The sequence below is a fragment of the Musa acuminata genome, chromosome BXJ1-1 (assembly GCF_036884655.1).
Source record: "Musa acuminata AAA Group cultivar baxijiao chromosome BXJ1-1, Cavendish_Baxijiao_AAA, whole genome shotgun sequence".
NCBI lineage: Eukaryota > Viridiplantae > Streptophyta > Magnoliopsida > Zingiberales > Musaceae > Musa > Musa acuminata.
In genome coordinates, this window is record NC_088327.1 from 14,684,297 (window position 1) to 14,707,338 (window position 23,042).

Sequence of the window (23,042 nt, forward strand, 5' to 3'; positions counted from 1 at the left end):
TGGAAAAAAACTTAAAACTGTAGATTCGACTAGTTGATCGATAGATTCAAATAATGACTTTGAGATTTAACTTATCGTTGATTCAATTTTGATTACCTTTTTTTAATGATTATTATTTGTTACTCGGTCATTGTCTTGGAAAAAGAGAAAAAAAACATTTTATTTCATCCCTATTTCCATTTTAATGATATTTATCTACAAACATTACAGCCCCATTAAATCCCTTTACTTTCCGTGTTTAACTCACGTGAAAACAGTGTCAGCTGAGACACCAACCAGGGAATATGCCTTCGTATTGGCCGTCCGTGTGTGGGACCCGCAGGACATCTACGGACCACTGGTCTCAGAAGCCATGCAGGTAGAACTGATGTCGGACCCCTAACAGCCGATCAACGATAAATTCTAAGCACACAACATCTCAAAGCATCACGTAGGACATCGATTTAACAACTACTGAGGGCCAACATGCAGCAGGCATAAATACGAGAGGTAAAAGTTACAGTTGCCTTTACTTTGATCACTCATTTTCTATGCCTGCATATCATCAAAACCTGCATATGGCACCAAATTATTGCTGCGATCTCAAAGCTCAAAGGTAGAAGAGCTACCAGTTGGCTGACGGTCTTCTTCCTTGAATTCCTGCAAGTTTGAAGGACTCGAGCGGCAGCAGTTTTATTTGTAAAATGAGATGATTGGTTTCTTCTTTGCATGCCGCAGATGGATGAGTGGAAGATGAGTTGGAGATTCTGGATGAGTGGTCACACCAGGCTCGCCGTTCTGCAGTCCGGCGTAAGTAGGAGGACCAGCCCATGACAATGGATTAGCTGCATGAATATGTACATTCAGTTCTTCTCTCTCCCTATTCATGAACGTATTGAGCACAATACTAAGAGATGAAGCAGACAAGACTCTAAATGATACAGGCCTTTGAAATGTGTAAAACAGTTTTGAGAAATCACCACCGGAGACCGTGGTTTTAGCATCAGACAGCAGATGATAAAAAGATGAAACAAAACATGCCTTATCGTAAACACTATCAATGGTGTATTAAAGAAAAGGGATCGACACACAGAAAACACAGCATGAGGTTTCAGAGAGGTCATCATGTTAAGAAAATGGCTACATATGTACCACACAAACCAAAACAAAAAATAGTTTGCAAGCATGACATTTGAATTGGGAAAAAAATAGGACACCAGAGACAAGGCAGAAAATTGTCACAAAGATTTTTGAGCTTCAGGTCTATGATGCAAATGACTCCTTATAACCTGAATGGGTGAATTGTAAAGCAAAAGCAAACACATCTACTAATTCAGCAAAAAGATGGGCAGTATGTAAACAGTGTGGCACATTCCAGATGAAATATCAGCGGATTTTCTTTTGATGTAGAAAATGCAGGGGAAAGGATTTGTCATAGATAAAACAATGTGACCATAGCAACATCAATGAGAACAATGGAATTAACTTCACGGGGTAAAGTCAGCAAAAATGATAAAATTTAAGAAAATTTTGGATTGTTGTTTGTTAGCTGTCTGAACTATGGATGCATAGAATTTTACAACATATTGATCCGAGATGCATCATAAAGTAAAAAAAAGAATGTCAAAAAACATGTACTTTATATTTGAGTTAGTTTCCATCAACTGACTTAACGAGAATATCATGGATATAATTATAAGGTTATAGATGACATGGTTTGTAAAAGGTGTAGCATGCAATCATCCTCCATGGCTTCCAAAATAAGCATTTGAGCATAATGGCTGCATTCGATTAACATAACTTATTCTTCAATTTCGTAACAGAATGTGTTAGCTCAACACCAGTGACTACAGATGCTGATCTTGAAAATAATGAGGCTTTCAACATATTCTAAAACTTATCAAAAGTTCACATACCTATACAAGATTCAAGAGGTCTAGACATCATGCTTTCAGCATTGTCAGTACTAGTGAGACGAGCAGGGTGTTTCCTAACATAGTTTTCCTGAAGAGGCTTCAGAATTATAAATGAAAATTGAGATAGATTCACCCCATCTCTGACATACTCCAAATGTTCCATTAAGTACCTGCAAAAACAAATACATTTAATATTTTCCTATATGATCAACTTTATGTTGAAAAAAATCTGTTAAAGCGAAATAATTCTTTTCCCTCTTTGTGTATCAAAATGAGTTCTTCATCAAAATACCAACTTGATATCAAAATGCTAATATCAACCAACACAACATAAACAATAGAGCAATAAATCAATCACACAGTGAGATCAAATCTTTTAACGTGGAAAACCCAATGTGAGAAAAACCACGGGATTGTAGTCCAACTTAAACTTCCACTATCAATAATAATGATAACAGGTTTACAGTAAATCTTCTCTAGAATAACTAGAGGATTACAATAACATCAAGAACATAGATCTTGGCTCAATAATAGCATATCAACATCACATAGGATGGATCACCGTTAGGATTGTAGAGTTTGCTGCAAGGATTCTCTACATAAAATTTGGGCTAAAACTGATAACGTTTGGCTACTGATCGTCAAGCAGAAAACTCAAAATCTTAATCTTTCTGTCTCCTTTTTCTCTCTCTGTCTTTTCTCTCTCTCTTTCCTCTCGCTGCGCGCTACTGCTGTTCGCAGCACGCACAAATCACTTCCATCTCTTATATTTTGCCCTATCTCTCATCTTTCTCTTTTAATTGCTGATTTGGGCTTAATAAGTCCAATTGTCCAAGCCCACATATGGGCTAGACCCAACACTTTAGACATTAGCATCCAGAAAAGGAAAGTTTCTAATTAATAATGTGCTATGGAAAAAAAGAAGACATACTTCTCCACTTCAACCATTGAGCGGAGCCTCTTCCCAGATGGTGCAACATAATATCTAAAATCACCAAAAAAAATGATTAGATACAGATTTAAGATGTAAAAAGAACTCAAATTATTCAGATTTATGAAAAGCTTTCTTTGCTTTGATCACACAATGCAAATTTCCCTTATGATGTGGACTTTCGTCAACAAGACTTTATAGGTTTGATATTCTTAAAAAGAACGTTGATGGTCCAAGCTATCATGAAGCAGATCAAGTAGATCTTTCATAGTTTGGCTTCATTAAAATAGAAACCAATATTTGAATTGAAATAGGTTGATCATGTTCATTGACAGGAAGTTACCTACTGAGGTAATGGTTCAACAAAAAACCCACCAACATAAAATTTTGATTACTCCAAGAAATAGGTAAGCAGATTTGAAAATTTTGATTACTAAAAGAAAAAGCCAAGAGTAACCCACAGCTGTTGTTATGAAATGAACCTCACTGCATAAACCAAAATCCTATACCACAGCTACAGAGAATGAAGAACATATATATTGTGGATAAATATGTCTAGCCATAAACCTTATATACAAAATAAAATAGGTAAAGCCCAGTGTTCAACACTCCTACAATTGCGAGATCTAGGAAATGTTGATGTACATAATTTTAGCCCTGCAAGCAGATAATTTGTTTCCTTGTGTTGAATCTTGGTCACCCAGATTGCAAGGAAACAATCTCACTGTAGAATTAAGGCTCTCCCATTAATCTCTAGTTTCACCAAATTTATCTCAAAAATAAAGGAGAACCAAAAAAGGTAATGGTGTTTTCCAGTAATTTGAAGGTAAGGAACCAAAAACATATAAAATGGAATGGGTCAGCAATAAATAACTAAAAGAAGCACAGTTTAACATATCATACAGTTTCATTGTTCATACTTTGTCAAGTCTCCCTGTACAGTCTGCATGATATAATTCTTCACTTCTAATTAATCAGGCATTAAAACAAAATTTCATATAACCAGGATTTTGGACTTGCAACATAATCAGCTTCAGGCCAAAAGCTCAGCCGGTTGTATCCTTGACAAGGATACACACAGTTGTCCTGTTGGTCAGTTGCAGCTTACAGTCATCAAGAGGTAGGTTATAACAAAAAATGAAGGAAAAAAAAATTATCAACTCGATTTATGGAGAGGTGAAACCAGCTAATTGTGAAAGTATGATGGAAACAGGAATAAAAATACATGTCTGCAAATCTGGTGCTTCCTTCACTCCGGATCCTAAGCAATCTTTCCCAGCCAGGAGGAGGTTGTGCAATGTTAGGCTTATCAATTGCCCAAAGCCTACTTCCATCTTGAGAAATATCAGTGGGATCATCACAGGATACATCAGAACGCCAATCACGAGCTCGGTCACATACAAAAGGTTCTTGTAGTATATTTTCACGTATTTCTTCGTACTTCTCTTTTGTCAGAATAAGCCTCCACTTGAGGCATGCAGCACACTGGATTGTGAATGCTCCAACAGACGGCAAAACCCTACTAGAAGGATTTGATGCCAAAAAACTCTTGAAGGATGTATGCTCATTTTCAGTTGCATCAAGTATTGCAACAGCAACTTGACCTGGTTTACTAGTGTCTGGATTATAAAGCACCAACCGTTTCGAAGCATTTTCAGTTGGTGGAGTATCCACAGCAACATCACTTGTGGTAGAAACATCCAGTGACTTCTGATGTGTCATAGTTAATTCTCGCAGGAATCTAGTGTGCTTCCTGTTAACTTTGGTGGCAGCAACACCTAGATGGGATTGCATCTAAATTGGATCTGAAAATTCATAAATAAGACCATGACATCTTTCAAGCAATTGTGATTTGTGCGAAACAGCGAAAAGCAACAGACTCTGCTGTCAGAATTTAGAAGTGCAAATTCTGTTATAGACTGCAAAGTGTTGTAAGGCCATGTTCTTGACTTCCACTTAAGTGAAGCTACAACAAGTTTATAAACAACTGACCTCTGAAACTGAAACAAGAAACCGATACCAACCAATACCAGGGACAGGATAACATATATGCCAAACATAAGAATATAACTTGTCATATTAACCTAGCCTAAATGTTACCATAAATCATGCAATCAAGTCGATTATCAGCTATATTGAGCAAAAAAACTCATATTCATACTCGGATTACTCTTCTACCAATTATCAGCCCACAGAGGTGCTTAGTGTCTGTGTGGAATGGGTACACAAAACAAAAGCTTTCTACAAATAATCCAAACATTGTAATTAAAAGCAGTTATATGTATAAGGTAAGAACAATTTGATGCAAGTTGATAAGCACCTTAAAAGAAGTTTGAATAATTGGTATATAATGACGAACACCTACTCACGGCACCATTACATCAATGCTGTTGTTGCTCTTGCCATCCACATTACATCATCAACGACCTAAAGCCACATAATAAGCTCACCAAAAAAAAAATAGTTTCTTCAACTTCTCTCAAAATATTGACAATAGCAAGCCAAAAAGTAACCGAAATTGAAAGAAATAAAGAGCATCTTTTATCAGAATCTAAAGTTAGTTGTTTTGCCTAAAACGATCAAAAAAGAAGGAAAAAGTTTAGGCTTAGATAAAAAAGAAAAAGAGGGAGTCGCATGGATCTGGTAGAGAATATTCTTGGCAAAGAAATGAAGGAATCCTCGCAATGATCAGATACTCAAATGTGTCCTGCGTTTCCTACTTCTCTAATTACTTAAAGATATGAACTTTAACCCCCAACCAAAATCACAAACCCTAATTGCTAGCAACATTTGCACATAGGAAGACAACTTTTTTCTTACTGCGGAGAAAAATCGTAAAGCTAAAGCATTGTCGCGTAAGCTACCATTTTTAGAACTGGAAACCATCGGTGGACATATCGACTGCGCAGAGGCAAGGAAAACCAACATGGGAATCCAAAAGTTTCGTTTTACCTTTGAGTGAGTGAGTGAGAGTGAGAGTGAGAGTGAGAGTGAGAGAGTGAGAGAGAGAAGCGTCGCTTGCTCGCTCGCGCCTCGATGTGTACAGCAAAGTCGTAATATTTCCATTTAATGCGTTGCCGGTTTCTTGCGCAGCAGGAATCGTTTCAGCTTTCCATGTTCTCGAAACAAGAAACAGAAATGTTGCGGCAGTCAGCTCACAAAATACGTGGGAGGGAGTGGCATTCCCACAACACATGACATGGCAGCAAAACACGAAAAAAATATTTCCAGGTTTCCAAAAAACGAAAGCAAAAACTGTTCCAAAGAACAGCACATCGTGGCCTCCTCGTTCTTCCGGTCGGGCTACGTGACACGAGGACGACACTGGTCGCCACGTACGCTCTCCGTCAGGCTCCTTAATGCTGCCCATGCTGCTGCAACAAAAGTGGAGACAAGTATGTGCTGCTCCACGCGCAGAGGCACCATTCTCATGGCCGCCATCTTTCCTTTTCTTCTGTATCTTAAACCACACAACTGGTTCTCATTTCCTAACGATGCATCTGCTTCACATATGTCTGCTACAGAGATGCTGTCTTCTTCTCGACTGTTCGATGAGCCATTCCTCAAAAGAACCCTGTCACAGAAATATGAAAATGAGTTGACACTGTAAGAACAGAAAGCTTATGCAGAGCAGAGCTTCTTCACTACGACCTGACCACAACAGGGAAGCTGCTGTGTTTGGTGGAGGGTCTGGTGCTTTCGACTGTTCCTGCAGCTGGTGAAATCCGCGATCTCCGACGCCGCTTGGTCTTCCTTCTCGCTCTCTCTCGTGTTCGGCATCCATCAGCTCTCCTTTGACTTCTTCACACTCCATTGGCTCTGGTTCCTGCACAGTTGCAGTCTTTTCTTTGACGAACACCGCAAGTTCCCCATCCTGGCAGCAAACGTGCTTCGCAAAATCAAACTGATGAACTTTCGAATTCAACGATGATAGTGTTATATAGTTATTGTTCTTAGATTGGGGATATAGAACACAGTATCCTTTTCCCTTTTCTTGGACAACAATAAGATATATGCTTCCAACAGAGCTATTCCTTCCAAACTACATGATACTTTCGATAAATCATCACAAGAAACGAAGCTAAACAGTGAAGAAGAGCTCTAAACGATGAGAGACAGTTCAGCATCATAAACATATGGAATCGAACCCATAGGAAGAGGAGGCTCGCTCTTACCAGGCTTCTGGTCTTCTTAGTCTTGGAGAACGGTGAGGAATCCGAGGGGTGGTGACAAACCATCTCGACATCTTTCCTCTTCACCCTCGTGGGCAGATGGCTCGCCATCTCTGGGATTATTCGAGCTTTGATCTCGAGAAAGCACCTGCCATTAAAGGCCATCAATGATCGGCATTCAAGCGGAATCGTCCAGCGAGTCTCGAGAAGGGGAGAGGAATTGCCACGTGGCGTCGTTGGCCAGCCGTGCTACGATAGGCTTGGGCTTCGAATTGAGCACTGCATAGTCCAAAGCCAGCGTATGATCAGGTCCGGTCCGGTTGGGACGCGAATAATTGGGCCGGGCCGAGCCCAACTTTCCGTTTCGCCTTCTGTTGCTAATCCGCAAGGATAGTTCTACTCGCGATAAGAGACGCTTCACTTGAGATCGATTCCTTCCCCATTAAAATAGTTGGATCTGTCGGCTTCGTTTTCCGTGGGGTTAACGCTCGGGATTCGCGAGATGCAGTAAGAATCCATTGGTAATCTGTGTGGTTTCTACTTCTATCACTTAAATTCTTGTCCTAATTGGTCAGCTATCGATTTAAATCATCTTCTTAGTGATTATTGTTCGAGTAATCTGTATGTATAATCTCTACAATTAGTGGCATTGTCGAGTAATTTTCTTGGTGTCTCATTTTGCTTTGTATCATTTGATTAGGGTGAATGATTTGTTTCTCTTTTTCTCAATCTTTATGCGTCTTGGAAGACCTGATATCAGCAAGATCGTAACCGAGTGATCTGATCCCCAACGTGTTGTTATCCAGCGAAAGTTCTGTTGCAAAAAGCTCTGGCTTTTGTCTGAGAACATCGAGAACTAGTTTTCTGACAATGCAATTTTCTGTTGCTTTTTGGTATATCCGATCATGAGTTGTAATACTCATCTGTATCGTATGTTCAGAGCCTTTTTCACCTGATGAATGTGTTCACTGATGATTTAACTGGTTACCTTGACGTTTTTGTCTTAACGTTATCTCAGTAGTAAGATTATTGAAAATAGAGTTTGTCCTTCAATTATTTAGAAGAAAATCAGTTGTTGTAAGCTTTACAATCGGGTGAGTTCAAAATGTGTGATGTGCTTCTGGCCTGCTCTTTGTTGTTTATCATGCATTGGATACTCTGCTAATGGCTGAACAATGCCAAAATTTCATCTGGAAGTTGATTGAGAGGTGGGTTAGGTTTAAATCTGTCTATAAGCCTGATTTGGTATATAGAACTTACACATTCAAGACTTATATAGATCAGGTTTAAAGCCTGATTCAAGGAGATGATTTAAAGCTGTCTTTTACATAGAACTTATGAATTCAGGACTTGTAGGGATAATGCTATATTACTGAATAATTTGTCCTAAAGTATAAGCCTGTAATAGTAGCACAATCTAATATTCCAGCTATACCAATTCTCAATAGGATAGGTTATGAAAATGAGTCTTACTAGTTGACTTGAAGGTTCATTGTAGTAAAATTTGGTTGACTTGTGTAAGAAAAACATGACTTCAGGCTTCTTAATTTGACTACAGGAGGCAAGTCTAAACTGTTTTTCACTATTTGAATATTTGCTAACAAAGGTTTTCTTATATAGATTCTGAACCCAGAAAATCCCACCTTTTTTGAAGGATCAGTTTTGATGTAGTCAAATGAAGACCTGTGCAAAATGATTTATTCAAGAAAATGCTGCATAAAAGAATTACAATACTAAGAGGTTATATACTGACCTAATAACTAATGGATTGGACTCTGTACATTGATTTGAAAACCAATGGATGAGACTCTGGTAGACTATTAGTACAGATCTTGAAGGCTCTGTACCCTTCTTCTGAAAACAGCATGAATGTTGCTCAAATGAACAGTTAGTAGAAATCACATATGCTACATTGTTCAATAAATTATCAAGTCCAAAAATCCTTGATTTAATGAAATAAAATATCAGTGGACTCAATAGAATGAACAGAAAGAATAGATCCATCCATATGCAGATGCTACTTGGCCTAGGAAATTTGGTCCATCGTTGCACTAGTGTTTTCATTAGATGAGTTGCTTCTGATATTTACTCAGACTTAGATATGTTGTTTAACAACCTATAAAGAAAAAAATTCCTGTTTAATTGACTGATTTTCTGTCATGAGAAGCTGGAAGGAATGATGCGAACATAAGCATGCAGCATAAAGCAATCAAGTATAGTTCATCCTTAGAAAATTTTCAACTGCTATTGCTTTTGCTACTAGTATTTTGCATACACCTCAAAGCACTAGGCATTTGCTCTTCGAAAAAGGTAGGAGGGAAAAGAGAATTTTTTTGGGGAGGAGAAGAATCATCTCTAGCAATTAGCTATCTATCTGCACACTGGTTTTGGTGGTTGATGGTACTTGGCAACCTCAGCTTTTGAAGAACAATAGTGGGGTCCTTCCTTGTTCTTCTCGATCACCTTCAATATGCTCTCAAACACAGACGCCTCACATGGAATCCTGAGGACGCCTTCCTGCTGGAAGCCGAACTCCTTTTCTGCTTCTCCAAGCAAGATTCTGAAAGCTTCATGACCCAAATAGTCCATTGGGATCACAAATCTCTGCATCTCCTCTCCAACACAGATGGCTAGATGTCCCTTTGGGATGTCCCCAGAAAATGCTGATGAAGTGTCCGAAAAGGAGAGGGTCCTCTTCAGGAACTTGATGCCCTTGCTATTGCTTTTTGGTGCAACAGCAAGCTTCTTCCACTTCTTTACCATCTGTTGGAGCCTAACAATCTCCATGATCTTGTTGGGCTTCTCGGAATCCATGGAAGTGCTCAAGGAACAATACACCTTGGTTGTTTGGTGGTGGTTTGAGATGAGATGGAGGGTGGTTCCATGATGATTTAAAGGAGTTAAGTGATCAGTTTAATACTCTCACTTGCTTAATGTTCACATCCATTTCTTATTTATTGCTTCGTTTACTTATGGATCAAGCTCATTGATGCTAGTTCAACTCAAGCAGCACTTCATATTTAATAATTTAGGCTCTGACAAACTTTTGTGGTTTTCTCGAAAGAAGGCACACTTGAGCTAAATAGCACTTCTGCTGAGGTTTGTTTCAACATAATCTTGTGTGGTTTGACTATAGTTGATTCCTGCTGAAGATGTTTGTGCAATCTTCATGCACTGCTTGTTGAAGTTTTGCTACATGATTTCAACTGCAGAAACAACCAGCTTGGATGTGTTTTTTATTTGATAGCATGATTAGTAGCTTCGTGAAGCAGATGTGTCCACCATAACCTCAGATAAGCGGTTTATCTGGTCAAATATGATGCTGATGGCATAGGGATGTGAGACGTGTTCTTAGATGTTACTATTACTACTCTCCTCTGATGAGAAAAGATTAGTTAGTATGTTTCAGCATAGACATTATGATATAGTGCTAGTTTACTAATTCCCAAGTGTGAGATTTAGCAAGTCATGTGGAACTTCCAGCGCATTGGTTGTGGGAATAGTAGGGATTTGTTGATGTCTACCAATACCAGTTCCTGGCATTAGGTACAACAGGATGCACTAGCCACTGAAAGTAATAGTTCTAAAAGGATTAATATCTTCTTCGATGGACAAAAGAAAACAACGTTTATATATTTTTTTTATGCATTTCAGATCTCACAAGTTAATGTAATATTTTTTTACAGTGTTAAGCAGCATTCCCGTTACACTACAATGATCCTACTAAAGCATGAGTTTCTAAAGAAGTCTCGCTGACTTTGCATGATTTTTCTCAAGGAATATTTTATGTTTGTAAAAACAAGCCTCTCGAATATGTCATAAAGCATTATTTCTATTGGTTTAGGTCTTTATGCATATATCTTTATCCATAATAGAACTTGAAGTCAATGGATGCAGTTCTGACACAAACGTCTCTTGTTTAGAAATTTAGAAACTTGAGGTCATTTAATGCAATTTTGACTTAATATTCCTTCTGTTCAAAATTTATACTTTGCATGCGGTCTTCAATGCAATTGCATTTGACTAATCTGTAACAGTTGCAACGGTGGAGTTGCAGCACTCAGCAATATTGCATTGGTGAGATTATTCAAACATACTTCTCCATTCTATCAGTCCAATGACTGAACTAATTGATGTTAATTGACTCTTATTTAGTCTATGTACTTCCTTTTTTTGTTTAATGTGATGCACATGCTTTGACTAATCATTTGTTTATTTAAAACGATAATTAGAGTTTATTTTAGGCTTGAAGTTGTTTTCATGTGTCTGAGTTACTGATTCACATCTGTTTTTCCTACTTAACAGCTCTATAGATCAATGATCTCTTATGGGAACAAGAAATCAGTCGTTTCCTCATCGCTCCTATATGTGTCTCCATTATTTAGTTGCTGTATCTAAGGTCTGAGCATCTTAAATAATAAATGTTCATCATTACGAGCATTATAATACAATTTGATCTCCAAGAGGAATCTTGTTCAATCATTGAGCTTTAATAACTCACCGACCTTGTTGCTTTTCTAATGAAGGAAGACTAGATTTATATCAAGTGGCAAATGGAGAACTGCTTGATGGAGTCATCCCTCCTCTCCCGGGTCTTAGACCAATAAATGTTGAAATGCTTAATCTGCCTTTCGAAGAAGATTTCTTGCAGGTGTTAAGAGGTCGTGCTAGCCACCTTGCTAAATGCAGATGATGAGTGATGATATGTGCCACAATTTGGTGCACGACAGAAGGATTGAGGGCTTGAGTTAATGTCGAGAATTGGAATACTAAATTATCGGAAATTACTTCTTTGACTATAGAGGTAAGACAACGTACATTGATCGTCACTGTAGCCTCTCTATTGGTATGAGACTCGTGCATGGATTTTGGCCAATAATATACTTCATCATACATACCTGCCACAAAATGGGCTAGTTATGGTCAGACCATCAAGCTCTGACAAGATCCAACAAATGGCCCTTTGGAGAACTTGCCAACTCCATAAGCTGGTAAGCGTACAATCCTATGGAGTGTTTAGACCACTGCTGTAGCTCCCTAAAAACACCAAATCTTATGTTGCATGGGTTGATCAATGGGCACTATCTCTCACTCTCTAAGAACATCTTCTGAAGTTTTCTTAGATTTGGCAGTCATTGTTATCATAGAGAATTTACATTCTTGTTTGGTTTTGAGAGTGAAGAAAAACATGCTCATTTCATGTTGGCAACTGACTCCACCTCCATCTTCTTCACAGGGACCTTTTCCTCCATACCCATGGCAGGAGCATTCCTCAGCAGAAAACAACTTCTCGTGCATCATTATGCTTGAAAGATGGTAAAGGCAGCCTGAACTGTCACACAAGGTAAAAACTAGGAAAGTTCCATCTCCTCTGCACTGAAACATCATACTCTAGGAGAAAAAATGGAGCCATGCATCCACTTGAAGTATGAATATTGTTGATGCAAGATGTTTGAGCATTTGTTCTTGTCTGTTAAGAGGCACAATAGCAATGTCTTTTGTTGATGAACGTCGTTGCAGCAAACATTTTAGAGATGACAATCAAAACTTTGGACAGAAGGAATCCTTTTCCTTATTGAAAGGAGATGAATTATTTTCCTCTTCTTTTTTTCTTATGTTGAAGTATATACGGATCTTTTTCAAAACAGGCTGTAAGTTCAAATCCAATTATGTCTATTAGACATGTTGGTTTCAGTCATACATGGTGTACCTAGTGCATGAGGCTCCTCTTACTATAGGATTTGGAGAGGGATAATATATGTGGTCTCAACTTTAAATACCTAAAAATTTAATATTTTCATGAAAAAAATTCATCTTAGGATTTCTTTCTTATAAATTTCTACTAGAGAAAGTGAGAATTCTTAAAGAATCACATAAGAGGGTATATAAGGATAGATAACCTCGAGTTTGAGCTAATTCAAGAGAAGTAACTCGAGCTAATTCAAGAGAAGTTTATTCTTGCAGGGTAAAAACATTAGTTTTTCTTCGTAGAAATAAATAAGGAATGAAATGATGTAGATCTTGAGTTTACTATTTTCTAGATTTGTATTTTTATTATCGATTCTCTAGATTGTTCTTTTCGTGTGGAGGTCTTGTTGTTAAAAAATATACTTAATTTGTTACGTCGTACTTAAGATATATTAAAGTACATAACCTTTAAAATGTAACCCTTACAATATACCCTCTAATCCCTAAGAATTGCAGGTTTATTGTACTAAGAGTGTGGAGAAATTCTAATTGTGAAGAGAAAAAAGAAAATGTAACTAACTGTATGATGAGTGTCCTCCATCAGACATACTCCCGCCACCATTCAATCAATCACTCCTCCCTATTTCCTCTCTCATGTTTATCTTTCTTCAGAGATCATGCTGTGATGGAATAATGTCCGAGTGGCGATTACTTCGGAAACCAAAAGAGAAAGTAAGGCTACGGAAACATTTGACCTCGGCATGATCACCTAAAGGAGAGAGCACTTAATTGGTGGAAGAATGGGAGTGCGTTCTTGGCCTCAGCCTTTTGTGCTCGACATTCTGTGGTGCAGGCTATTTGACGCAGCACCTCAGCCTCCTTTTTATCTGGTGCTTTGGCCAGTCTAAAGAGGGCGATAATTGAGCTTTGTGGTGGGGGCTTAAGGATAAGAATTGCAGAGATGTAAAGGGAAGTAAGTACTGCTAAAGCACTGAGGTAGCAAAGGTGACAATTATTGGAAATCCATGCAGTATGATAATGATTTGTATGAGTAAGGACTGCTAGGTTATTTTTATAAGCCAGATAAAGATTACGTATTATTAAGGATTGAAATAAAAGAGTAAGATCACTTAATTATGAGGGAACAGTATGAGATATCATGTCACGACAACATCTCGATCTTTTTGTTCATATAATCTTTACACAAAAGATTTGATGCGACATAACACCTCGGTATGCTTGAGTTAAAATTCTGTGTTTCATATGACATTATCTCTAGAATAGTGATCAAAGCCTATCAACGTGACTCCTAGCACTAGAGAAGGTTGGTCATCTAATTTATATTATATGTCTATCTTATCACCATGACTGCTATATAATAGAATTATACGAATGACATAGGGGTACTTTTCAATACTATAGGAGCTGAGAATATGCGTCATAATTCTCTCTTCTATCCTTTCAAAAAAATTATTTATGTGTAAAAAAAAGAGGAATTTTAATTTAAATACACGAAGTACCTTATATACGTTTTTCACAAATTATTCTCAGGAATTTTTTTTTTTTTTCTATTTTCCAGGCTTAAGACTCATATTTATTTTCATTTTTCAATAGGATGTTCATTACCTGATAGCAAAGTTGAGGCATTGGTCACATCACCTGATACCAACATGTTCTCAAAGTTGTGATAAGGATACAACAGCATATAACATTTGGGAAGCACAAAAGAACTGTTAAATATTTTGACCTTAAATAGGAAGCACAAAATATTTTGAACATTTGGTCCCATCACATTTTTGAAAAGCTTCTACAAACTTAAAAGTAATAAGAACTTAATATTTTGAATTGATACCCACCTGACATGAGAGATTAAAATTTTTAAGTAATAAGAACTTAAATATAACAGTATAATTACTCCTTTGCGACCTGACATGAGAGATTAAAATTCTTGAAGTCACAGATATTTGAATTCCTCATCTTCCAAAGAACCTCTCGGATCAGGAATCTAAAAATACTACCGGTTAGGTTCTTTCTCCTTATCAAAGTGGAACCCACCACACTATAATCCACACTTTGATTCGCTGAGCACCGTAAGCAATTGGGCTTTATATGACCTACAATTAAATAAACGAGGCAAAAGGCATCCCAACAGGTACTGATTTCATTGGCTTTGTTCTGATGCACTTGACTTTAGTGTGCTTTCCCTAGTAGGGCAACTCTTAGCAGCTAAAATTGTGGCAGCAGGGTCGTGAGCTTTCTCTGCAGCATCCGATACTGCTCTCCACAAACTCGACTAGCATTCGAGCTTTGCCTGAAGCATGCAATACTTAGATGCTCTCCAACAACTAAAAAGGTATTCCTGCTTTAAGCATGTTTTCTCTTGCTTTGCTCTGGATATGTTCTTTAAGTCTCATGCTAATCTTTGATCTTGTGATCTTGTGCTCCTTTTAACGTGGCTTTTCTTCTGCAGTGTAAAGTCTCAGTGCTTGTTTCAGTGTTTTATCTGTTGTAATAGGGATGATAGAACCACAGTGGCCAATGATTAATGAGGTGTTTATGACATCATATGCTTGTAGTTTGATGTCATTGTAAACTCAATTTTCTAGTGCATGTTGACATGTATATTTCGAATTGCAATCTGGATTTGTATGATACATATTGCATATAATTGTAACACTCTTAGTTTACTTTTCTTTTTTTTTTTTTCATGTCTATATGGATTTCATAAATGTACGATCATTGTTTTAGCCAACTTGCTCCTGCACATAATAAAGGGTTCGGGACGAAAAGTATTACTGCACATAAGGCTAGAAGTAAATTATAATACAGAATCATCATTGGACTAAGTCTCATATAGTTTTGATGTTGAATCATAATAACCGGAGAACTAAAGGATATGATGATGATGATGATGATGATGATGATGATGATGATTTAATTAGTGGTTTAAAGTTATTATATCAAGGCAAGTTGTGACGATAATATATATGATGAAATACCTAATAAATATGGTGTTGAATACTTTTTCAAAGAATTTATTTATTTTAATAGTCATAAAAAAATGAAAGATTTTATGATACTCCTGAAATAGCTTGAAGAGATTGGACTTTCTCTAACATCAATCTTACTTATGAATGAGATGAATACATGATAATACATACTGTTTGTATTTAGCATGAAATCATGATATACACATTTAAAACAGTCATTTCAACAAATTTGTCATAATTTTTTATGCTATTCTCTTTACGTTCTTGAATTACTTCATGGCTGTCAAAGGTAAAATTCACACACACATATATATAATACTGCATAATAAGGTCATAGTATCTATCGTATCAGTATCTTACCTCCATATCTTTGTTTGGAATAAGTTGCTGCATAATAAGGTCATAATATCGTATCAGTATCTTGCCTCCATATCTTTTGTTTGGAATAAGTTCCTCCAAGAACACAATAATCTCTACGTGTAGCAACTTAGCAAGAATGAGAATCAAATGCTACATGATTTTAGCATCCTCGTGATCGAAAATGGCCATGCCAATTGTAACGAATAATTAGGACAGGCAATTGTTCGGAAAATGTTAAAAAAGTGGAGGCTTTTTCTTAATGGAGAGTGCGAGGATATGGGAAGACAAAATCGTCGAACAAAAAGGCCTGTCCTTGGAGACCCTAATATTGTTGGATGATGGAGTTGTAGAGGGTGCTTTCTTTCGCATCTTGATTAATAAAATAGGGACTTCTAATTTTCTTGGTTTGTGGTGGACATGAAGGCATGTGAGATCAGGAATTACTTCTTCAAACAACCAAACAAAGTCTACTTCAAACTTTGGGTTAGGCAGTACTATAGGTTAGAGAGAGCAACATGACTATGTGATCTTATCTAATTAGATAAGATATATTATAAATATGATTAAATTTTGATTAGGATTATCGATTAATAGAAAAAAATAATTATAATAGGATTCATTAGGAGATGACCTTGATAGGAAGAATTCTCCTAATTACTTATCATAAATTTCCTGTTCTTCCTATAAATAGATAAGATCTTCTAAGGACTCAATACGATATAATATGATACGTGTCGTTATTAAGATATTATAAATATTTTCTTATCTTTCCTTTGTTCATAATCTATGTTAATAACGATCTCGTGAAGGATAGGAAGAGAGAAAGAAGACGAGTTTAGTTCTCCTTGTAGATCGACATCATTATAGCTTTCGGATCTGACTAAGATATATTTATAAATCAAATAAAGGCTCTCTGAATGTTATCGAAAAGTACACATCGTAAATTTAATATATTATTATTTGATTTTAATTTCTAATATTAAATTTTTTTACATAACAATAGCATAATCATAGTTTTCTTCCATGTGATAATTAAATTTCAATTCTTGTTCTTAGATATTTGTTTGATTATTAACGTGCATATGTTTAAAATTATAAAATAATATTTATTTTTCACATCAAGACATGATTTATCATAATTATAGTTATTATATGAGTTTTTTTATTATGCTGATTAATATTCAATAATTATTATGGCTATTATTTTATTATTAAAATATTTCAACATAAATTATATTAGAAAATTTTGGTGAATATTATTTATAACTTATACATCTAGGTTTTATCTAATTAGTAGCTACCAAAGTGGCCTAAGATGATAGACTTATGTGATATAAATTATAATAAATATTTTGTTACTTATAAAATCACAAACTTAACCATTGAAAATTCTATAGAATAAATAATTAAAATAAATAATTAAAAAAGGTCTAAAATACTTAGTTTTATAATAATTGCTAATAACATTTAGGCTTTATTATGGTCTATAACTAGCATACTAAAATATTTAAAGATTAATTTAAATAATTGACCAGTGATTAATTGATATCTAAATTAAAAAATTGACTAAAATTTAATCTTATGGTATTTTAAAAATTTAAGATTATATCCTCAATATGCTTGATGAATCTGTAAGCTCAAGAATAGTGGGCATGAATACAGTTGAGTTGTTTCTTGTATAATTTATTCTTAATTTTATTTTTTCTTAGTTTGACCCATTTAAAATTTCATAAAATAAAATTAAGGATAAGTGAAACTTAAATTAGCTAACTAATATATGTGTTTAGGAAGAATTAAAATTAAAATAGAAAAGACTCATAATATTTTAGATACTACTTAAGGTGGATAATAATAAAAGAAAGTTGAAACATAAATCATCTGAGTTTATAAATACTATATAAATTTATAAAATAAAAATTTTAATAGTAAAATGCTACTTTTGTAATAAGAGAGATAATATGAAGAAGGAATATAAGATTTTAGTTCAAAAGGAAAGGTTTTAGTCCAATAATAAAGATTTATTTTAATATGAAAATAAAAAATATATATAATATTCATCATTACAGGAATCATCTTAAAAGTGAAAATAATAGTAATTGTTACTTATCTTTTACACTTAGAAATGATTTATTTAATGGATCTTAAATATGCATGTTATGATAATGGATCTTAAATATGCGATACATGTTTAATTGAACATTATAATTAATATTCTTATTAAAATTATTTATTTTTATTATCTTTTTCATATTATGGTTAGATATGATAACAAGATTGTCTTGATAAGATAAATTATATAGATAATTTTGAATTACATTATGAAGGACTAATAGTGTTGTGGTACCTAGAAGGAAGTATGACGTTGATGACATACAATTGCTATGACTCATATTAGTAGTCAAACTTAATATAGTATTATTATATTTATTAGACTTATTAGCCTATTTTATAAAATTTGTACATATAAAATATTTTTTAAAATTTTAGAATCTAATTAAATATAATTATTTTTAAATAAAAATTATTTTATTTATTTTGATTTTAAATTTTTTTATATCTTATTAATTAATAAGCCAAGTGAGAGAATATTAGATTATATAGTCTAATTATAATAGAAAGAAAGATATATTATAGATATGATTGGATTATGATTACGGTTATCAAGCAAAAAGAAAGTCCAATCATAATAGAATTTCTTAAAGATTATTTTAATAGAAAAAACTTTTCTAATTACTCATGAGACTCTTTATTCTCACCTATAAATAGATAAAACCTTCTAGGACTCAACACGATATGATATGATATGATATATGACGTGATGTTATTGAGAGATTATGGAACTTTTCTCATCTCTCTTTAGTCACACGATATTATTAAAAGATCACATATCTTCTCTCATCTTTTTTAGATCCTAATTCATTGCTAATAATATTTTTATAAAAAATAAGAATAGAGAAAAACGTGAGTTTAGTTCTCCTTATATATCGATATTGTCATAATTTTTAAATCTGTAGATTAGATAAAGACTTTCTAAACAACATCGAAAGACACACATGGTAAATTTAATCTATTATTATTTAATTTTAATTTTAATATTAAAAAAAATATAATAGGAGCATAATATAGCTTCCTGGTCCGTGCAAATGCACAGTATCATCTATAGCAAATTTAGCAGCAGTACTACTATAAAGTTGTTTGCAGAAATCAAATCTATGAAAACAATACCATCATCTCTTCAGTGGGAGAGGCACTTCAGCTTCAATGGGAAGGGCACTTCTGGTATTTGTGGATAGTGAGGCTTATAGCCTCACAGTTTAGGCCTCTCTGAAAATCTAAGTGCTTACGATGCAGGGCATCAAGTGTTGCACATCCTAGCTCAGATGCCTTTATATGAGAGAGAGAGAGAGAGAGAGAGATGTGTCAACATTGCTGTATTTTGGTGACAACATTGCTGAATCTCCCTTCTAAAACTTGAGTGAGGACTTATTATCAAAGATTTTGGTATCTCCTTCATCATACTCCTGCCACCATCTTTCAATCAAATTGCTTTGTTATTAGAGCTATGAAAACTTACTGTCACACTCACACTCATCCAGTGTCACTTGCAGAATCATTTTTCCTTCAGTCTTACATGTGTTGTCAGGAGAAGGTATCAATTTAGTCTCTATTTCTTTCCTTGCTCGAATGATTGAGGGTTGTAATCATGCTTGAAGTACTGTCCTGTATCGCTATGATGATGCACCTCCAAGAAAATTTACAGCGTCTGGATTTATCAACCTTGGTAAAGTATGTATCAGGCTGGAACATGATATAAGTTAACTTTCTGTACATCACTTATTAAGCACACTGTAATGTTGGTTTAATGTTGATTGTCAGGTGGGTAAGGAGAGTTTTATATCTTCACCCTTCTTGTGTCTTTATAGTGGTTGTTTTAGCTCAGCCAAGGAGTTGAAGTAATGAGAATGTCTGAACAGTGTTAAGTAATTCAGTATAAGCTCAAATTACTGTGGAACTATCAAAGTAATTGCAAATTGTGTATGGTGAGAAGAAATAATTACAACTTAAAATATGAGATCTCTCTCTCTCTCTCTCTCTCTCTCTCTCTCTCCATATATATCACAGTGATGTGAAATTGCAAGTTTCGCAAGGGTTCTCTGTGTTCTTTAGTTATCATTAGCATTTTTGTGTAACTTAGTTTCCATAATAGTTTTATTGATATTTGCCATTGATATATTGAATAATTTCTGCTAATTGACATGTGTTTCTTGATCACGCTTGCAATGAGATCTAACATGCAGATCCACAGTGGCGAATTTAGTACATCTGCACTTTTCTGTGCCTATATATAGATAGATATACCTTCCACCCTGATGAGTAAATCCAAATTATAATCCAACAACATATCTTTCTTATGCCACCTCCATCGACCGTCATGGATATTACTTTCCATCGGAACAGCCTCATCCATCTTCTCTCTCAGGTTAACCCCTTCTGGATCCAATTCTTTTACTTCCTCTCTTCCTCTATCACCGGCTTCCTCCTCCTCAAGCTACTGCCTACGAGAGACGCGACGAGTAGGCCCACTAACGTCGACCTGCTCTTCATGTCCGTGTCGGCCAACACGGTCTCAAGCATGGACACCATGGAGATGGAGGTGTTCTCCAACTACCAGCTCGCAGTACTGACTCTTCTTATGGTGATCGGGGGAGAGGTGTTCATCTCCATGCTTAGTGTTCACTTCACCAAGATCAACTCCCAGATGAGGGATTCTGCACTGGATGCAGCCGGCACGGAACTCGCTACTCTCTCTGATCAAAGACGGAGCTCGGACTTGAAATTTAGCTCTAGAAAGCACCTGTTCTTCGTGGTGTTGGGTTATCTCTTAGTAGGCCATGTGGTTGGTTTCTTACTCATCCTTGTTTACCTGAGACTTGTCCCGGAAGCCGGAGCTGTGCTTGAGAGAAAGGGTATCAACGCGTCCCTGTTCTCCATCTTCATCACCGTCTCTACCTTCGCCAACTGCGGTTTCGTGCCCACCAATGAGAACATGGTGGTCTTCAGGACTTACTCCGGCCTCCTACTGATACTTACAGTGCAGGTACTCGTCGGAAACACGATGTACGCCTCGTGCCTGTGGGCGGTCATCTGGTTGTTGAAGAAGCTCACCAAGCGGCGGGAGTACGATTACCTGCTAACTAACTACGGGGAGATGGAGTGCAATCACTTGCTTACTGGCTCTCACTCACTGTACTTGGCTCTCACCGTGGCTGGGCTTGTGCTAGTGCAGTTCGGACTGTTCTGCTGTATGGAGTGGACGTCTGAGATCTTGAGTGGGCTGAGCACGTATCAGAAGGTCGTCGGAGTCGTCTTCCAGTGCGTGAACTCACGCTATGCCGGAGAAACCATCGTTGACCTCGCTGCTGTTGCTCCGGCCATCTTGGTGCTGTTTGTGGTGATGATGTACGTACAGTCGTGGCTTCTTTAGTAAACTTAACCATAAGTTGACAGAGACCTCCGCATAAACAACAGTATGTGGTAGGGCCCACTTCGTGAGGTGACATCTTCGAAGAACATCACATGCAACAGCACCCCCATGGCCAACAGATGGGACCAACACACAGTCTCTATTGCACGCGCACTCTTTTCACATCTTTCCGTGCAGCAGTAGTGCATATTGGCCAATCCCACTTGTCGCACAAATATGCTAACGAATTGATAATATGCATGTGTTACAGGTATATTCCTCCATATACATGTTTTCTTCCTAGAAAAGGTGATAAGCAGCTACTCAAGGGCAGGGAAAGAAGCAGGAAGAAGCAAGGCCTGAGTTTGATCTTCTCGCCATTGTCTTATATTGCCATTTTTACCATCATTGCATGCATCACAGAGAGGAGACAGATCTCTGAAGACCCGATAAACTTCAGTGTCCTCAACATTGTTGTTGAGGTTGTAAGGTACGTGCCTTCTTCACAACTTTATTCCCCTTGAGAGAGAGAGAGAGAGAGAGAGAGAGAGAGAGAGAAGTGGAACTTTGATGTCCACTTCAGCAGAATCTGTCTTCAGTTATCTGCTCTATCATGCAACTCAAACTCAACACCAAGATTGGATCGCAGGGTCTCAGCTGAAAACATCGGGCCAAAAGCGGCCATGGCTTTTCTCATAAAGCTCTACGGAGTAGCTCTTTTTATTCATAGCTCTCTTTTGGAGTGCTTGTTTCATTGAATCCCTTTTATTCTCTCTCTCTCTCTCTCTCTCTCTCTCTCTCTCTCGTGGACTTCCTCTGATTTAATCGGATACCTGTTATCATGCATTAGTGTCATCTACTGCCCTAAAATAACGCAGTGCAAACTTGTGGCAGTGCATACGGAACGGTTGGGTTCACAACGGGGTACAGCTGCAAGCGGCAAGTGAAGGCGGACGTACACTGCAAAGACGTGTCGGCTGGGTTCTCAGCGAAATGGAGCAGCAAAGGGAAACTTGTGCTCATCGTTGTCATGTTATTCGGCAGGTTGAAAAGGTTCAGCATGAGAGGTGGCAAACATTGGAAATTTATATAAGTCTAATCCATGCATGGAAGGATTAAGTATTGACTACGTAGATATTATTATTGTTAGTAAAGACAACAGCTATATAGATCAATTGTCTCTTCATTTTAAGGTGTATTAGTCATTTGTTTTAGTGTTTTGGACATCTTCTAAGAGACTATGTTTTTTTTTTGTAAGAGTTGGCCGATATTTGTAGAAATCCGAATAATATTCTCTAAGGATTAGAAATATAAATTTGAAAACGAAAAAAAGTTTATTTTTATAAATATCCTTTATGTCATAAGGTATTGAGGAGGGAGTCATAGAAGAAAAATACTTTCAATTCTCTTATAGTTCCTCTATTAGATCTAAGGAGAAATATGAGAGTAAGTATACTTTCCTGTGTCCACGTAAATGTTATGTGGATTTTTTTTAATTATGTTTATTGTTGATCTCTAGACTTCTACTTCTCTAATATGTAT

At 36.3% G+C, this 23,042-nt stretch overlaps 4 protein-coding genes and 1 long non-coding RNA gene across 6 annotated transcripts; 2 read left to right on the forward strand and 3 right to left on the reverse strand.

Moving 5' to 3' along the window:
* Positions 1-442: 442 nt before the first annotated feature.
* LOC135675804 (methyl-CpG-binding domain-containing protein 2-like) lies at positions 443-4,713 on the reverse strand. The gene is made up of 4 exons (XM_065186332.1): positions 4,052-4,713; positions 2,827-2,880; positions 1,896-2,065; positions 443-824 (listed from the first exon to the last, which is right to left on the reverse strand). The coding sequence occupies exons 1-4, from the start codon at positions 4,618-4,620 to the stop codon at positions 673-675; spliced, it is 945 nt and encodes a 314-aa protein (XP_065042404.1). The 5' UTR covers positions 4,621-4,713; the 3' UTR covers positions 443-672.
* Positions 4,714-6,039: 1,326 nt separating this feature from the next.
* On the reverse strand, positions 6,040-7,173 carry LOC135587237 (uncharacterized). The gene is made up of 3 exons (XM_065078395.1): positions 7,002-7,173; positions 6,478-6,700; positions 6,040-6,400 (listed from the first exon to the last, which is right to left on the reverse strand). The coding sequence occupies exons 1-3, from the start codon at positions 7,161-7,163 to the stop codon at positions 6,390-6,392; spliced, it is 396 nt and encodes a 131-aa protein (XP_064934467.1). The 5' UTR covers positions 7,164-7,173; the 3' UTR covers positions 6,040-6,389.
* Positions 7,174-7,418: 245 nt separating this feature from the next.
* On the forward strand, positions 7,419-12,597 carry LOC135675809 (uncharacterized). Of its 2 annotated transcripts, none has more exons than XR_010514008.1 (3): positions 7,419-7,505; positions 11,304-11,802; positions 12,235-12,597. It is a non-coding gene; the product is annotated as an uncharacterized LOC135675809 (long non-coding RNA). The 2 variants fall into 2 exon arrangements; XR_010514007.1 differs by having other exon boundaries at positions 7,420-7,519.
* Positions 9,317-9,867, reverse strand: LOC135675807 (auxin-induced protein 6B-like). Its single transcript, XM_065186344.1, has one exon. It carries the CDS (start codon positions 9,810-9,812, stop codon positions 9,369-9,371), a length of 444 nt encoding a protein of 147 aa, XP_065042416.1. The 5' UTR covers positions 9,813-9,867; the 3' UTR covers positions 9,317-9,368.
* Positions 12,598-20,402: 7,805 nt separating the features above from the next.
* Positions 20,403-22,779, forward strand: LOC135587240 (sodium transporter HKT1-like). The gene is made up of 3 exons (XM_065078404.1): positions 20,403-21,496; positions 21,772-21,990; positions 22,395-22,779. The coding sequence occupies exons 1-3, from the start codon at positions 20,448-20,450 to the stop codon at positions 22,591-22,593; spliced, it is 1,467 nt and encodes a 488-aa protein (XP_064934476.1). The 5' UTR covers positions 20,403-20,447; the 3' UTR covers positions 22,594-22,779.
* The last annotated feature ends 263 nt before the right edge of the window (positions 22,780-23,042 follow it).

What these genes read in the sequence shown, in the direction of transcription:
- LOC135675804 (XM_065186332.1), bottom strand. Translation starts at nt 4,620, where the DNA reads ATGCAATCCCATCTAGGTGTTGCTGCCACCAAAGTTAACAGGAAGCAC. An exon ending in AGCACCAGATTTGCAGACAT is followed by an intron (nt 2,881 to 4,051) that starts GTATTTTTATTC and finishes TGGTGATTTTAG; the next exon opens with ATATTATGTTGCACCATCTG. An exon ending in ACCTCTTGAATCTTGTATAG is followed by an intron (nt 825 to 1,895) that starts GTATGTGAACTT and finishes ATATTCATGCAG; the next exon opens with CTAATCCATTGTCATGGGCT.
- LOC135587237 (XM_065078395.1), bottom strand. Translation starts at nt 7,163, where the DNA reads ATGGCCTTTAATGGCAGGTGCTTTCTCGAGATCAAAGCTCGAATAATC. An exon ending in CTAAGAAGACCAGAAGCCTG is followed by an intron (nt 6,701 to 7,001) that starts GTAAGAGCGAGC and finishes GTTTGCTGCCAG; the next exon opens with GATGGGGAACTTGCGGTGTT.
- LOC135675807 (XM_065186344.1), bottom strand. Translation starts at nt 9,812, where the DNA reads ATGGATTCCGAGAAGCCCAACAAGATCATGGAGATTGTTAGGCTCCAA.
- LOC135587240 (XM_065078404.1), top strand. Translation starts at nt 20,448, where the DNA reads ATGCCACCTCCATCGACCGTCATGGATATTACTTTCCATCGGAACAGC. An exon ending in GTGCTGTTTGTGGTGATGAT is followed by an intron (nt 21,497 to 21,771) that starts GTACGTACAGTC and finishes CATGTGTTACAG; the next exon opens with GTATATTCCTCCATATACAT. An exon ending in ATTGTTGTTGAGGTTGTAAG is followed by an intron (nt 21,991 to 22,394) that starts GTACGTGCCTTC and finishes AACTTGTGGCAG; the next exon opens with TGCATACGGAACGGTTGGGT.